This window comes from Pholis gunnellus (genome assembly GCF_910591455.1).
Source record: "Pholis gunnellus genome assembly, chromosome: 11".
NCBI classification, from domain to species: domain Eukaryota; kingdom Metazoa; phylum Chordata; class Actinopteri; order Perciformes; family Pholidae; genus Pholis; species Pholis gunnellus.
The window spans coordinates 17,534,840-17,551,246 of NC_136538.1; the positions used below are offsets into that span (position 1 = coordinate 17,534,840).

Genomic DNA, 16,407 nt, shown 5'->3' on the forward strand with positions numbered 1-16,407 from the left:
CGATTTGGTGATAGTGGATAGGATGATTACAGGTCTCACTGTTCCTCTTTCCCCCCAGAGAAAACACATTTGTTCAAAGTCACAGAGTCTTCACAAACACACTCCCCGCCTTCCTCTAACAAGGTGTATTATGTCAGTGCTGTGCCCTATAGATCAGATGACAATCACAGTGGAACCATGGAGGCGGTTACAGACAGTACATCTGAGTCTTTCGGGCCCCGGGACGCGCAGAGATCCAAACTCACAAACCGTCGCACAGCTACAAAGTCGCACAGAGGCGCCTGCTCATTATCCTTGCAAAGAAAGAGTGGGGAGGGAGTGAACGACCCATAAAGCTTTAACTGAGAGACATGCAGCGGGAGAGAGGCAGATTGAAATGGGAGGGGAGGGAGGGGAGGAAGGGGAGGAAGGGGAGGCTGAGGAAGAGAAGGCTGTGGAAATGGAGAGCAAGAAGAGGAGGATGTTGGATCAGTAATTAGAGGGAATGAGACGGAGGAAGGAAAAGAGGAGAAAGTGCTTCTCTGGAAAAGAGAAGATTGGAATCAGAGGGGGAGAAAAGAAAACAACCCCATGCAACAAGGTCGCAATGAATTTGTGACGGTGTTTTAGCCAGACACATGAAGCTGATTGGTGTTTACTTTAGCCCCCATGTCGAATGTGTCTAATGTGTCACATGTTACCAGACGGCTGCACAACCTCACACTCCCCCTCATTCAGTCTTGATCAAAATGAAGAAAAAAAGCTTGGCGGGCTTGTTTCTTCAAAACGCACCCGCTGATGAAATATGCATACGGCTCCTCAGCAAATTATGGCCAATTGAATTTTCATAAGGCAGAAAGGCTGGGTCTTACAGAGAGAGGGAGCTTAGTGAACTTAACCACCGCCCTCTATAAATAAATACACACTCCCCTTTAAACACAGGAGCTCATGACTTTGATGGTCCCGCTCACTCTCTGTTCTTTTTTTTTTTTCCTCTTTTAGATGAGTTTCCCTCTTTCCAATATGTGTATCCCAGACTGTCGACCTACTGCATAAATACTGTTTGGGTTTTAATTAAAGATATTTCATCCCTGCTCTGTTTGTCTTTTTTCTTTCTCTCCCTCTCTGCCCTTCTTTTTCTGCCTGCTTTTCACTTCGCTTGGCCCCCTCGTTTAGAAGTTGATGCAGGCTCAGTTTCAGAGGTCCAGGTTGAGTGCTGTGTGCTATCTGTCTGCACATTGTATTCACAATCTTCTATCTCCCTGTGCTCTGGCAGGACCATCTGCCTTCTGTTATCTGTGGGCAGGGACAGATTAAATGGCATGGGGTGGTCCCTGCAGGATCCGTTGTCCCCCCCCCCCCCCAAACTACTACGAGCAAAGAACCGGCCTGCGGTTCATGGTGGGGGTTGACGGGATGATGGCGGGGAAAAATGCAATGACCATGGAACTTGATAGGATTTTACGGCTGATTTTCTACCGCGCTGCATCTACATTTGAATATTTTAACCCTTCTCCTGTCTTCCTTACTTTCATTGTCCCTTTGTGCCTGCATCTCTCACACTTTGGGACAGTATCGTGCCCTTTCTCGATACATACTTTATGACTGCTCTTTCTCTGTGATCACTGATCCACTCCACGTACTTTTCCTTTCAAATGACAAGAGAATCGTTGGTCGTCAAGAGAGAAAAGACAGACACAGTGAGCAATAAAATACACATAACAGATGAGCACGGCCTTTAAAACATGCTGTCAAGATGAAAACGATCCTGCAACAAATGAAAAGTGCCCCGCATCTGTCTCAGCTTTTAAAACCCTCCATAGCCACACACACACAGACACAGACACACACACACACACACAAAGAACTGATCCAAAGAACAAGTTGCTGACTTAAATATCCAGTTGAAAGATGAGACGCTGACACACACACACACACTCGTGCTCTGCAAGGACAACAACATGCATGCATCCTTACCTTCTCTCAGTGCACGCTCTCCCTCTCCTGCGCAGGAAGTGAAGGATGGGATCAAATGAGAGAGGGAGCGAGGATGGAGGAGGAGGAGGAGGAGGAGGAGGAGAAGGGGATGAGAGCCGGTCGTGAAGAGAGGAGGAGCGACAGCAGGTTGCTGTTGGGTGTTCCTCTGACTCCGTCTCCCATGGGGTGCTGCTCACTCCCTACTTCAGGAGGTGTCTCCTCAGGGCTCAGGTGTCCCTTCGGGGCTGTCCCAGCTCTGGGGCGGTGCAAGGCTCCCCAGACACTCCCCTCACTCTCTGTCTGTCAGTCCTTCACACGTGGAGGCTTGTCCTGCTAAACACTGTGTGAATGTCATCCGGTCACTGGAGCCTGTGTCCCTCTCTTCTCCTCTCTTCTCTTCTCTTCTCGTTTTCCTTCCGTCACTGTTTTTTCCGCCTCCTTTTCTTTTCACTTGTTCCCTCTGTTTACCTCCTCTGGTGGTTTAACAGAGCTCACTTGCAATTCAAATGGGCTCATGTGTGAGTGTGTTTGTGTATCTGTATGTGCAATCTGAGAGTGAGGGAGCGAGTGGGTGAGTGTGAGGGGGCTGGCGGTGAGGTCGCTGAATGGGGGTGGTGATGAGGAGAGAGAGAGAAAGAGAGAGAGGGAGAGTGTGATGAGAGAGAGAGAGAGAGGGAGGTAGAGAGAGAGAGAGAGTTGTCAAGAGCATAGGGAAAGGGGAGGTGATGTAAAAGTTAAATAGCCTACATTAACCATTCTCTGGCTGATAACTTCTGCAGGAGAGGGCTTCAGACAGCATGTTGGAGGTTACACTGTCCTTGTGCCCTTATCGATTGTTAGACTGCTTGTTTATGTGGAAGGACAGCCTATCAGAGGCTTAATGGATTTATGCAAATATATATTGTGCTTGAATTAAAAACTGCACAAAGTCAAATAAAAAGAGTACAATTTAACTTTCTACATGTTTCACACAGTGCTGCGGCAACATAAAACACATTTTCACCTTCATCTTTCTCCATTTAATGAATACATTAGAAAATAATTAAAAATAATTAAAAGATGATGCACAATCATCATTACATAGTTGTTCACTAATGATTTGATGACAAATAGCATACATTAAAAATGTATGCTATTTGAAAAATGTGAGTAACATCTCTTTGGGATTTCAGTGGATTTTAGGGTGCATGTGGTTTTGAATACATTTAGGGATCAGGTCTTCAAGTTTCCAAAAATGAAAGTACAGTGCAGCAAATGTCACATCTATACTGTGAAGCTGGAGCCAGATAATGCTATAGCTTAGCTTAGCATGAAGACTAGAAACAGGCATAGACAGTTCGCCTGTCTCTGTCTTAAGGTAAGAAAATCCAACACTAATTACCGCACAATCTCTTGTTTGTTTAATCAATATAAAACCAAAGTAAAGTAAAGATATCTGGTGGTTATGCGCAAGACAATTTCTTGTTAGGTTGTGAGAGTGCCATGCGAGTTGTTTCTGTACATGGGAGATGTTTGCTTTCAGGGCTTTTTGTCAGAAAGAGTTTATTTTGACCGAAACCATGATGCTTTCCTAAACCTAATGATAGATCTAACGCCTAAACCTACGGAGATTTCTGCTCCCATGTGCATTGTTTCCCCCTGTTTCTAGTCTTTGAGCCGGTTAGCTTAGCTTAGCTAATAGCTTATTTACTGTACAGACTATCCCTTTAACAAATCTCCTCACTTTCTCTCTCTGTCTCTGCATATTTTATTGTATCTAAGCTTTTGCAGTCTTGATTTCAGTCTGGCTGAAGTTAGGGGAAATTGTTGCATTTGCTAGTATGCTTTGTAGATTGTATTTTCTGCCTGAGGCTTGGTTTCAGAGTGAATCCTAATGACTGTAGAGTTGAAACAAAAAAAAGCTGTGCATCTGCATGTTATAGTGAGGGTGCAATGTATTTAACTGTACAAAGACTACCTATAAAGTCTGTATATGCACATCCATATGGAAGGCTTGAGGTCCTCCAGCCGAGTGTAGACCTCAGAGGATTGGGAGCATTCATATCAGTAGCTCACCAACCCCAGCAGCCCTCTCATCTCCACACAATGGTGGGCCTCATGTACGGCTCTCTCTCTCTCCTGAGCTCTTTAATCAATATCATTAGGAAAATAGAAAGAGGCTCGCCACATTGTGTGCTAACTCCCCCCCCTCTCCCATTCTGGGATGGGGCCTTTTCTCACTCATTCAGCAGGTACTTCAGTGTAGGGCTATTGAGGTCTCTCTGAATGGGACCCACTCCACCCTGAGGGAATATTGTCTGACCGGAGGTTAAATCGGATAGACCCCCCCGCATCCTTCCTCTCTTTCTCTGTCCTCAACATTACTTCATAGAAGAATACAAAAAATGTGGCACATGAGCGCTATTAATAACTGTATCACAACTGGTATATATATATATTTTTTGAGTGAGGACCCTTTGCTGGACTCTCTATCAAAGCCACCAGTCTGTATCCCTCTCTGTTCGCTGGCCCACTTTGGAGTCCCTAAGAAGTTCTGAAAGTCGACAATCTGGCAGAGAACGATACGGCGGCTGCTTTTGAAGATTGGATGGTGATTAACCTTCGAGAGATTACTGCACACGTACAACTTTGAGTATGAGCTGCGTTCTAACAACTGTTATGCAGTTTTTCTTGTGATTTGAGAAACACATTGTAGTCAGACTTCGGACATCTGTCGGACATGTGTCAGACCTGGAATCGATGCACAAGCTTGGGTGACACGCACTCACAAGCTCTCACACACTTCCTCTTTCTCTCTGTTTCACCGCCATCATGACTGGCCTGAATATTTCTTTTGATCCGCACAGCTCCTCTCCTCTTGTGTTGCCGTTTAAATAATTGATCGACATACAGTCGCCGGACAAACTCCATACGCAGATAGAGAGAGCGACAGAAAGTGAGAGTTAAAATTTCATTTGGCATAATTGCATGAAAAGAAACTGCAAAACTGGCCTTTTCATCTATTATGGATGTCTGCTTACAAGCCATGCATAATGCAAGCGGGGCCGTCTTTATGACAACCATGTATTAAATATCATGTTCTTGGGGTCGGGGGGGTCTCGGGCTGCGTGCTTCCACTGCCACAGTTAGTTGGCTTTAGCACTGAGTAATAGCTTTCATGGATAGTGGTGTACTAGCAAAGAGAGAAAGGGTGACTGACAGTGAGAGGAAGCGATAATGAGAAATTGACAGAGTGAGATGAGATGAAATGGGGGGACATGAGGGAGGGTGTGCTAGCTGACAACGGGTTAGCAGGAATCCTTATTTTTAACAACATGTCATCACCAGTCGCCCATCTGCTCCTGTGCTGTCAGAGTCCCTTGGGCAGGGAGGGAGGGAGAGAGAGAGAGAGAGAGAGAGAGAGAGAGAGAGAGAGAGAATGATGCAAGCCAGCCATCACAGATCAGATCTCTGATCAGCACCAAAAGGAGGAGGAGGGGAGAGAACAAGGTTAGAGAGGTGGGTGGCACACAGATATGTCTCTGCTCTAATATCCAAATGGGGTGTGACAGGGGAGGAGGTGAACGGTGTGTGTGCGTGTGACAGGAAGGCACGGTAGGATTAGATGGATCAATCTACAACTGCCCTCTCTGTGTTTGGATGGGGGGGATGGAAGGAGGTGGAGATGGTGGTCCAGAGGTAATGAGAGGGAATCTATTGGCACATGGAGGGGGGTATGAAGACACACAAAGAAAGGAGGAGGAGGTGGTGTGTAGGCTATGCTGGACCTCCAGGGGTGGCCCCAATAGCTCGTTTTATTTATTTTTTGGGATAAAGGAAGTAGTTCCTTGGGGAAGAAAGGAGCAATTGAGGAGAGATGTTAGCAGGAGGAGGTAGCGGGGGCACAGACTTTGTATTTTTACACAGAGGAGGGACAGCACCAACAGCTTGCCGTTCCGCAGGTCACTCATCATTAGCAAATAAAGTTCCATGTCAGTTAATCTCTCTGCTTTCGTTCCTTCTTCTCGCCTTGTTTTTCTCCCAGTGTAGACTTGTTTTCCCTCCCTATGCCAAGGCGAACTGCAGCCCTCCAGTGGTGCACTCCACTTTATTAAGTTTTTGAGTGAAAATCTGATGGAATGAAAACATCTTGTTTTGATATTCATGATGATGCACTTTCTTTCTGCACGACATGTAGAGCAAGCAGTCCTCGGTCCTCGTTTGCCTCGCGTCTGCACTTGATCTGCATCTCACATCGAGTACTAAAATCCCCCCCCCCCCCCTTTTCTTCATCTTCTTTTCCAATGTCTTTCTCTCTCACTCCCCGTCATCCTTCAGGCATGGTAAATGTGAAGGCTAATTAGTCCAGAGAAACCAGTCACACCAAAGAAACCACCGCAGGCCACACATCCCCCTATTGATCTTGTAGCACCAACACAAGTAAAACACACATTCCCACACGAAAAACAGAGGAAAACAAACAAGATGCAACAAGAGTTTTTCGAGCAGCATGTATTATAGATGGTACGTATGAACAGAAAGTCAGTCAATCATGCAATTCTGTTTTTTCACCTTGACAGAGGTCAAGTGTTTATTCCGCATCCTGCTCAGTGATGCTATTTACAGAGTTGACTGTAAAGGAAATCTTTTGCAGCATCAAAAACCTTTTTTCTCGCAGTTCCTCGTCTCCTCAGTTCCTCCCGCTTTCTCAGCCATCCCTTCCCCCCTCTCACTCTCCGTTCTCAGTCTTTCCCTCATTTCTGATCCATTTTTTATGCATTACTCCATTACTCTCAACTCCCATTTACAATGCATTACCTCCTCCCATCTTTCACAAACACACTTTATACTTCTCCCTCCTTCCTTCACTCACTTTGCTTCCCTCCTTGCCTCCCTCTCTCTCCTCCAGTGCACTATGACACTTTCCTCTACTTCTCCCCTTCACCCCCTTTATATGATCCCTTTGTCTCTTCTCTGGTCACGTCATCCCATGCGAAGCGATTCTTTTCCCCTTCATCTTCATTTCCCATCTTGTCATTCAGTGAACATCACGCAGTCTGTCTGCACTGCTGTCTTCTAATTGGTTATTCAAAGCATGCCATGTAATTACTTAATATTGCCAATCGTCTCTGCTCTTTTACAATACAAATATACAAATGTCAGCTAATGTAATTAACAAGACTGGCGGTCAGTTCGTCCAGACATTTATTTACACACACGAATGCACACACAACCAGCAGACGTTCAAATTTGATGAGGTTATAAATCACCACGTTACGAGCTGCAACACTGGCGTGAAACAGATGCGAGAGCAGTGTGTCGAGATGCCACCCAGTATAGCCTTTAAATCAGGTAACTGTAACGATGTTGTCTTCAGCAAGTTCTTTACAGTTTAGAAGACGTGCAGGAAGGAGTTCATGGCTGTTTTTCATGTCAAAAGGTAGTTCTCTTTGATTGTAGGACAGAGCTTGCGGGAGCCCATTCTCATTGCTGTGAATACAACAAACAAAACGACATATCATTTCGGTTTGGTAGAGACAAACTAAAAATGCTGTTGACAATCGGCTTGTATACTTATAATAATAATAATAATCTGCTTCTCGGAAGTCCTACAAAAATGAATGGATGTGCAACACTAAATTGCTGGCTTCATGAATGAGTGTAATCAACATACAGGAAATTATTTTTCTAAGCATATGGTTCATGACTTAGACCTAACTTAAAGAGTAAAACTTGAAGCAAAATGTATGGAAGAACATGCACCATGAAGTATCCCGTCTTCTTTAACAGCATGAAATGCAGTAGACTACTTTTAATCGGTAAAAGATATACAGTAAAAAGGGGCTTTAAGTCAACTATAACCTTCATCTACTTCATCTGTCACCATGAGGAATTAGAATAACATTGGGCAAAAGTTGTGACTCACACATAAATTGGTAGAACCAGGCCTCGGGGCGATCCACCAGACAGGTTGTCCACTCTCGCAGGGTCACCTTCCTGTTCCTGTTACGGTCACATGACCTGCAAACACAACACAGTACAACACGTGGTGACGTCATGACGTGGCATGCATTCACGCTCTCATTGACCCATGTACATGCTACGTGCTTACACAACATGACAGATGCACATGGAGATGGTATGAAGTGTATATGGAAACAACTGCATTGGGGCTCTTCAACAACCATTGTCTTTCAGTTCACCCTGCAGCGTTATCTCTGAAGGGTACTCCTTCAATTTGTGTTAATCCATGGGCAGCGGGAGACACAGTGGGTAATAAACATTATCATTGCTGGGAATGGCTTGACATTGACACAGCCAGCCCTACTCCCACAAAACCTGTCACTGCAGACTGGCAGGGGAGAAGGGGGGGTTGGGAGAGCGGATGGTGGAGAAGGGGGAGAGATGGAAGCATGAAAGAATGAGTGAAAATGAAGAAAGGATTGACAGAGAAGGAAGCAGAGGATAAGTGTATTTCAAGATGAAAGTAGGAAGCACTGAAGGGGGAAAGAAGTGTTCCAACATGGAGGAGGAGTAAGATGATGGAGAGATGGCGTGGTCATGAGATCGGAGGGGAGGAGGACACAGGAAGCGGGTGTTGGCATGGAGGACGAATGGATAGATAGATGGCGTGCAGGGAGAACAGCATGGTGGGAGGTGCAACTTGGTCACAGAGCGAGGGGGCGAAATGCATCACCGTGTGACATTTTTAACCCTTGGTGTTTCAGTAATTAGCAGGAAAGTAACATATTGCAAGAGACAGAAGGTTCCCATTATGAACCTTTGTGTGACATGAGGTGATGGTGACATGTACACGGGGAGCAACACTGCCCCTACCGTTGTTGACTACTCAGTCACCTTATGGTATAGGATTATCATTTTACCTACTTATCAAATAGGCCATGTATAATCATTGTTTTTTTTTTCATCTCCCATGCTATTGGCTTCCTTAAAATACATGCGACACGTTTGCTGCTGGAGGAGGGACTGACTGAAAGAATGGTGAAGCACAATGCTCCAGTGGCATCCTCTTGTAACGCAGCTTCGTCAGGTCCCTGCGGCTCAACTTCCCATCGTTGTTCTTATCCAGTACGGTAAACCTTTGCTAAAGAAAGAGAATGAGAGAGATAAAAAAAGTAATGGTGGAAATAAGTCTGCTTATTAGAATTGATACGGAAATAGATTAAATAGATATGCCTTGCCAGGCAATGTCGGTCTGCAGCTATTTGATGGATTGCCATGAAATTTGACATTCAATGAATGCTAATTATTTTTGTGATCCCATGACGTTTCATGCAATGCCACCATAAGGTCAAAATGATACGACCAAATAGCTGCAAAGTTCATGACATTCCCATTAGCGTTGTGGCCCACTTTGTGTTTACAGGTAATAAGCAAGCCGACACGCTAAACTACGAAACATACCTGCTAAACATCAGCATGTTAGCATTGTCATTGTGTGCGAGTTCGAATGCATTGACATTGAGAGCTAATTTCTGTCCATGCCAGAGTTAATGAATACAATCTTAAAATAAGCCACAATGCACACTATGCTGGAGATGTATGAAGTACCACAAAAAAAATTGTTATTTCAAAAAGTATGTAATTTCATCAAAATAATGTAAACATTTTCTTTGAATTCATTGGAGGCCAGGAAGTCAAGGTGGCTGGACGTGAGAATGTTAAGTTATCCCTTCATTCGTCATCTTATTGAATAATTTAGTGAATATTGACCAAATCCTATTTATAAATGGTGTTCTTGAAAGCCCCCGTCTCATGCTGTTGAAGACCACACCACAAGCAACACAAGAACTCGCCACTTACAGTCGGTTGTTAGCATCGATTTCTTTGCTGGACAACGATGACAGTGTCTAGTATGAAAAAACAACTGTATGTTCAGTGTCTGGTTACACTGGGAGTGAAAGTGATCTCATATTCTTCTTCTGGCTATAGTTTCTTTTGTATGACATTTTGTAATGGAGTTCATTTGCATCATCATAAATCATATTTAGTTCGCTACGTTCATCTTCTCCCCTTGGGTGCATGTTTAGTGTTAGTGAGTCTGCTGCTTGGGCTCACTTTAAACGGGACCTATTGTGCTTTTCTTCGGGTGCATATTTTTTATCTCAAGTTACATGTTTACATACTCAAAAACACCTTGTTTTTCCGATCCTGGCTGTCCTGCTGCACCTCTTCTTACCCTGAAACGCTCTGTCCGAGCACCTGCTCCTCGCTCCAGAAAGGCTTAGTCTGCCGTGATTGGTCAGCTAGCCCACTCTGTTGTGATTGGTCAACCACGTATCGCATGTGTCGGAAATGTCACAATCCTTATCATAAACAGAATTCAGCTCCAAAGGCTCACTGGCAGGCCAAAAACACTGTCGGAGCCACGGTAACGATAGCATCACAAAAGCTCGAATCTCAAGGCATTCACAATGTCTTGAGATCTTGGTGACCAAATTTGAAGGGGATCTGTTCAATGCTCATGGAGGAGTTTCCAAAAGTTCCATACCTTAAATCTACAATCACATGTTTCAATGACTCTCCATACAGGCGATACCAGCCTCTCGCCTACCGTAACTTTGTCAGTTGTTACTTTTTAGGACGGCACATGAGGGTCGCCATCCCGTCGTGTGTTGTATTTCGGAAAACACAGGGAGTTTCGTGATCCGGCTGGTTCAGAATGTTGGCTTCAGGCTGCTCCTTGACTGAAGCGGGACACATGGCGGGCAATCACTTCCTCCTTTGAGGGTCTCTCACATTGGGACGACAGGTCCTTGGGGATTGTCTGGAACTCCACAACAAATGGAGTTGGTTCCTCAAACACCTCCTCAAATACGAGCCTAATCAGTTCATACGTACTGTAAAAACATAGCATTTAAATAGTATTTTTTTTGTTTTAAACCAAGTATGCTTGGTGACATTGGGCCTAACGCTGACTAGCGAAGCCGTTTGAACACAAGAACGTTAGCTATCAACACTTAGCCGATGCCTGACACCTAAACATGTCCTGGTTCGGACTGCACACGCTGCTATTGTCCTGGTTCGGACGAAGAAAATAGACCAGAAATGCATCATAAATGAAGCTCAGGTCATCTTTTTTTGGTGGTCCATACAAAGGATATTTCCTTTCGCGGAGCTGAACACAGCGTCCTCTGGACACGACGGCCGCAAACCTAACTCTTCGGACTGAGTTCCAGCTACCGTCTCTCTGGCTTTGTTTGAGGTAGTGCCAAATTAGCCAGTTGGAGGTATGATGCAAATGTGTTACATAGTGACTCACTATGTTACGGAAGTAAAGACAGAATTAATTTGAGTCGTTTCAGACATTTCAGGCTCAGTAGCAGTGTTTCTGAGGGGGAGAGTAACCCCCTTTTGGGCGTGGACTTCAGTTTTACAACTCTAGGGACCTTCTACATGTACAAAAATATATATAACACACTAAAGTACAGGGAAACAGACAAAAAGCATTTAGCTTTAATCGTGAAGTTTCAGCTACCTGTGCTAGTTGTGTCCTCTTGGCGTGGCTGAGGCAGCTCTGGGGCGGAGCAGCAGGTGCGTAGGACTCCCCCATACGACTCAGGAGCAGAAACCAGTCCAGGAGGCGATATGGAAACTGGTTTAACTCCTCCTCAGTGCATCTAGCCTTTGGGACTGATCAAGAAGGATAACAGAGCTACTTTGGAAGGCTGCAGGACACAGTGGAAATTGTGTGTAATATCTAATACTATATATGTGTGTGTGTGTGTGTGTGTGTGTTTACCCAGACAGGGTCCTGTGTGAGCCAGTCCGGTGCGGCGTCTCTTTCTGCAGGCTTCTTTATGCAGCAAACACTCATTTCCGTAGGTCTTTCCCAGAACACTGCACACTGGTGCCCTCTGCCTGATCACATGAGCCAGTGCTTACATTCAAAACATTATGTGAGGTGCACAGCTGGATTAAATAAACCGCTCTACTTTACGATTTCATCCCAAAATCAAGGTATATTTGTTTCACACAAGTTTCACTAACAAATCCAAATTCTGGGAATAAGCAACTTACAAATAAAGGATACATTTGAGTAAACTTGCTGGTCAATTAAAGACAATTGTGATGTGTTTACCGTGGACAGGACTGAGGACAAACACACTTGGGGACGAGGACTCCATTTTCCTGAACTACCTGGCACCAAGATCCCACTGGACTGTGGCATTTCAGCAGCTCACAAAGCTTTTCTGAAATTATATAAAATATTTGCTGCAGCCTATCTTTTGGACGTTGGAAAAAGAACAAATACCCTAAAACAGTTAAAGTCTCACCTGGCTCTACTCTGCCAATATATGGTCTCAGGATTTCCTCAGCTTGTCTCTGTCTGCGCTGAGCTCTGCCTCCCTGAGACACACACACACACACACACACACACACACACACACACACACACACACACACACACACACACACACACACACACACACACACACACACACGCACAGGTTTCCTATCATGTTCTAGGTAGAGCTGAAGGAATCAAGTTTTTCTTTTCATGTCATTCCACAGGCATGCACTAAACTCAAGTATAAACTTGTCATAAACAAGTAAACAAGTAAAACTTTGGATCAAGAGCCAAAATGATGTGTCCTCACATGCCAATAATTTATGTTTTAATCAGTGTGATGCATCACAGGTGAAGACGTTTATTATCTAATCTAAGTAATAAAAAAATGTGTACTATAATGATTAAAAAAAAAACATCAAATGAAACCACAATGAAATGGTATGCTTTCTCTATCATATTCATTTTCCTTCACACGCCCCAAATCAAAACCTTTTTCCAAAAACTTTGTAGTCGGCGCCAGGACCACATCTGCCCCCAATGTCCTACCAGATGAGATTGGAAACAGGTGCAATGCTGACCCAAAATACTGGTGCCACGCTTCAATAGGTCATGAGATGCTATTTAAACACCTATCACAAAACATTCCTGAAGACTGGACGAACAAACAGGTGAGGGAAGACCTTACAAAATATCCACGTGATCTGCTTATGAAACGATCTCAGGTCATCACGTTTATTAAGCTTTGTGTCGGTAAGCTCGACTCACCATGGTTGCGCAAGAGTGAAGACTCGGGAGAAGAAACAAGGCACAGGTCAAGAGGTTCATGGCTGAAACATCCAGTGAGCTACAGGAGGAAAATATTAGCTTAACTCACACTGATCACGCAGACATAGCTGTGGTTGATAACACATACAAGACTGAAAAAGACAAGTTATACATATTGGTATCTATTTCCAGCAGCATCCCACATCTACCTTTACATTTCGTGATATCAATTATACATCTGAGTTAATAATGCTCCGTTATTAGATGCAGTTTTCCCGTCTTTCTTTTTGTGGTGTCATTTACAGGCTTTTACTCCATTTCCAGTCATTCAGATAATGCAGCGGGGAAACAATGCCGCTCATTGAGTCTCAAGAAAACAATCATTTTCCATCACAGAGGAAACAGAGGGTAGAGTTACACTGAGAGGACATTCAGTCGAGGAAGTTATTATAGTCGAACAAGTCATTCTATATCCCCTGGCTGCTTGAAAACACACCATCTTACCCGGGCCTCTGTCACTCCTTTCTTCTCTTGTTATTCCCTTGTTAGTGTTCTCCTTCTTTTCCTTGTTGCCAGATATCTTTGCCTCCGTCTCACCGGCTCCTGTGAGGGTGTATTCTTTTTGTACAGCCCTCTTCAGCAGTCTTTACTTTTTCTTTTCATTTGATCCATCTATTTTTACATTCTTGCCATATCTGAAACCCCTCCTCTGTGCTTTCCTCCCCGTCTGTCTGACTTTCCTCCCTTCGCATTGGCTCCTTGGTGATTGCGGCTGAGTTGAGTGCACAGGTATCTGAACTCAGCGTTACTTGGAGACATTGTGCAGTTGGATGTTGCTGAGGTATGTGAAAAATACACCGAGCTGTGCTTGCCGAGAGAGGGGCTGAGTTTTGGGGAAGGTGGGATGGTTTTCATTGAAGTTGGCACTGCAGAAAGATTTTCTAGCCAGAGGGAACATATGGTCACACACACTTCTTCTGTTTTCTGTCTTTCTCACATTCAAACATTCTTCATATTTCAGACACATGCAAACACACGCAAAGGGAAAAGGAAATAAGGAAGGACACTTCTGAAAATATGAACTTTCAAAGGCAATAATATGGAAAAGGCTGCACTCTAGTGGTTATGTTGATCAATGACATTTTCACCGTATGACTGGTCCAACTTCTGTGAGCCTACAGGTAAAATCACAACATGCATTTTAAAGCAACCAAGTCACCTGTCAGTCATTGTTGTTGTTGTATTAAATGAAACCATGCTTTAGACATTTTCCTAAGATCCTCTCGTAGTACATATTAAATTGAGGACAAAACATGAAAGATATAACATGAATTAGTAAAACATAAAAAGGTAAAAAAGTGTGTGTGGCAACATCTGCTATTAGGCGATCATATTGTAATCAGAAAATATGAAATAATAATAATAATAATAATAATAATACATTGCACAACCACTGTTGCTGCTACAACCAGAGGTGAAATAATTAATGAAATGCTTTATGTAAGTAAGAGTAGCAATACCAAAGTGTAGTATACTGCATGCAAATTTATTGTATGTATTGTATGTATATTGTATGATAATTATGCCATAATGTGTACTTATTGTTGCAGATGGTAATAAGGTTGGTTTGAATTACTTTAGTTACTGCTGGGAAGCGTGTGAATCAGAATTCAGATTAATAATAGAAATTATACAAATACATTACATTACAAATACATTCTGATAAATATAAAATGTATAAATAAATAAAAATTAACTCCAGATTCAACAGTTGTTGAGTGATGTCCACTTGAATGCATCAATAACCATTAATCATAATCCAATGATTTTAAACTTGTTGTGCTTATAGCCTATATATTAATGCTACTACTTAATATTTTAAATGCAGGATACAACTTGTACTTGTAACAGAGTATTTCTGCTGTATGGACTTTATATTTATATTTTTCCAAAGTACAAAAATATGAGTACTTCTACAGCACTGTGATCATTACTGGACAGCTGTGGTGTGGTATCCGTGCACGCGGTCTCTTATTATAGTCTGACGTCACATCAACGGCTAGCCGGAAGGCTGTCGTCTACAAGCTTCATTTGCATATATGGTATATGCAGCTTTTGGAAACACGTAGACTCAATTAACTAACCGAAAAAAAAAAACGGTAGACATGTAGACAACTTCCCAAAAATAGTACACAAACAAACAAGTACTTTGAGCTTAGCACTGATTGTCACCCTTTGAGACCCAGGTGGTGTCTGTGAACGCTCCGCCCAGCTGGGAGCGAGAGGACGGTGTCAGATAAAGTGCTTTGGGAAGTCACCCTGCACCGTGTGCTCGTCTGCTGTGTTCAGTTCAACTACAAGACTTGGGACTATGTTTTTGTATAAGGATTTCACCGCATTTACACGTTTGATTACGCCTTCCCCGTCGCTTTACGGACAGTCGGTAGTGCGCGCGGTACCATCAGTTGGTCGTTGTTTATTAACATCGTGACAACCAACGGCTCAGTGAAATAGTAGCTTCGGGCTATTTTTTTTACCTTAAAGTGGAAGTACTTTATGGAAATGCGAGGAATTCTCACCATGTTGTGTGTTTATTTTCCGGTTAGCTCGTCTTAAGTGTACAGGATTCCACCTAGTTACAAAGCAGACTTTATATTAATATATATATTAAAGCTTTTCATTGGACTTTGCTATCTTTCACTACTTCAATGAACCATAACGTTCAGAGACAACATGCCATTCACAAGAGCACAATCGGACTGTTTGCTGACCCATCGTTGAGGCTGTAAACATGCTTTAATTCAGGTAAGTGCAATCATGTATCCGGTCACATATGCCCTGTTATGATTGTGAAATTATGGGAAGACAATTCAACTTAATGTGAAGAAAATGTTTACTGCCTTTATTTATATATATATATATATATATATATATACTGTACTAATAAACCCTCAGTCATAACATGCCCTGGAAAGAGTTGCTGTACCATGAATGAGAATGACCAGGCCTTTATGTATTGAGCATAATTCAAAAGTTGCACGTTATATAACAACATATAGCAGCAGTTGTGCACACTGATACCATAATGTAGATGCATTGGAAGATTAATGGAGTGTTTCTGCAGTGTTTCACTGTGTCAGACACAGTCTCTTGGCTCTGTAGTTGAGACTTGAGGGGAACTCAATCTTGTCTTAGAGACACCATTGAGATGGTTGCTCCTTGTGCACATGTCAGGATTAAAGGGTAACTCAAGATGCAAGCTTTCACTCTCCACTCAGACAGGAGTTCAAATTTAACCAGGGTTTTTATACCACGCAGCGGTGCAGCCTCACATATTCATATTTTTATACCACAACTGAAGTTGCTGTCAGTCAAGTCTCATAACTATGTGT

At 43.3% G+C, this 16,407-nt stretch overlaps 2 protein-coding genes across 3 annotated transcripts in view; one reads left to right on the plus strand and one right to left on the minus strand.

Moving 5' to 3' along the window:
- Window positions 1-6,539: 6,539 nt before the first annotated feature.
- Window positions 6,540-13,669, minus strand: sparcl2 (SPARC-like 2). 2 transcript variants are annotated; one of them, XM_079168562.1, is made up of 9 exons: window positions 13,520-13,669; window positions 13,016-13,094; window positions 12,234-12,306; window positions 12,038-12,149; window positions 11,699-11,813; window positions 11,435-11,589; window positions 8,928-9,040; window positions 7,862-7,956; window positions 6,540-7,425 (listed from the first exon to the last, which is right to left on the minus strand). In XM_079168562.1, the coding sequence occupies exons 4-9, from the start codon at window positions 12,125-12,127 to the stop codon at window positions 7,364-7,366; spliced, it is 630 nt and encodes a 209-aa protein (XP_079024688.1). In that variant the 5' UTR covers window positions 12,128-12,149; window positions 12,234-12,306; window positions 13,016-13,094; window positions 13,520-13,669; the 3' UTR covers window positions 6,540-7,363. The 2 variants fall into 2 exon arrangements, with proteins under 2 accessions (XP_079024688.1, XP_079024687.1); XM_079168561.1 differs by having other exon boundaries at window positions 11,699-11,817.
- A 1,779-nt stretch (window positions 13,670-15,448) lies between these two features.
- The window catches only part of ccser2a (coiled-coil serine-rich protein 2a), a 43,388-nt gene continuing 42,429 nt past the window's right edge, over window positions 15,449-16,407 (plus strand). The window contains 1 exon segment of the mRNA XM_079169146.1: window positions 15,449-15,820. The gene's annotated coding sequence lies outside the window, so the exon portion shown is untranslated.

Bases quoted from the DNA above. Each gene is read 5' to 3' on its own strand.
- sparcl2 (XM_079168561.1), bottom strand. From the start codon at position 13,075: ATGAACCTCTTGACCTGTGCCTTGTTTCTTCTCCCGAGTCTTCACTCT. The intron at 11,818-12,037 runs GTAAACACATCA...TCATGTGATCAG, and splicing joins TGTCCTCAGTCCTGTCCACG to GCAGAGGGCACCAGTGTGCA. The intron at 11,590-11,698 runs GTAAACACACAC...CTTCTTGATCAG, and splicing joins TCACACAGGACCCTGTCTGG to TCCCAAAGGCTAGATGCACT.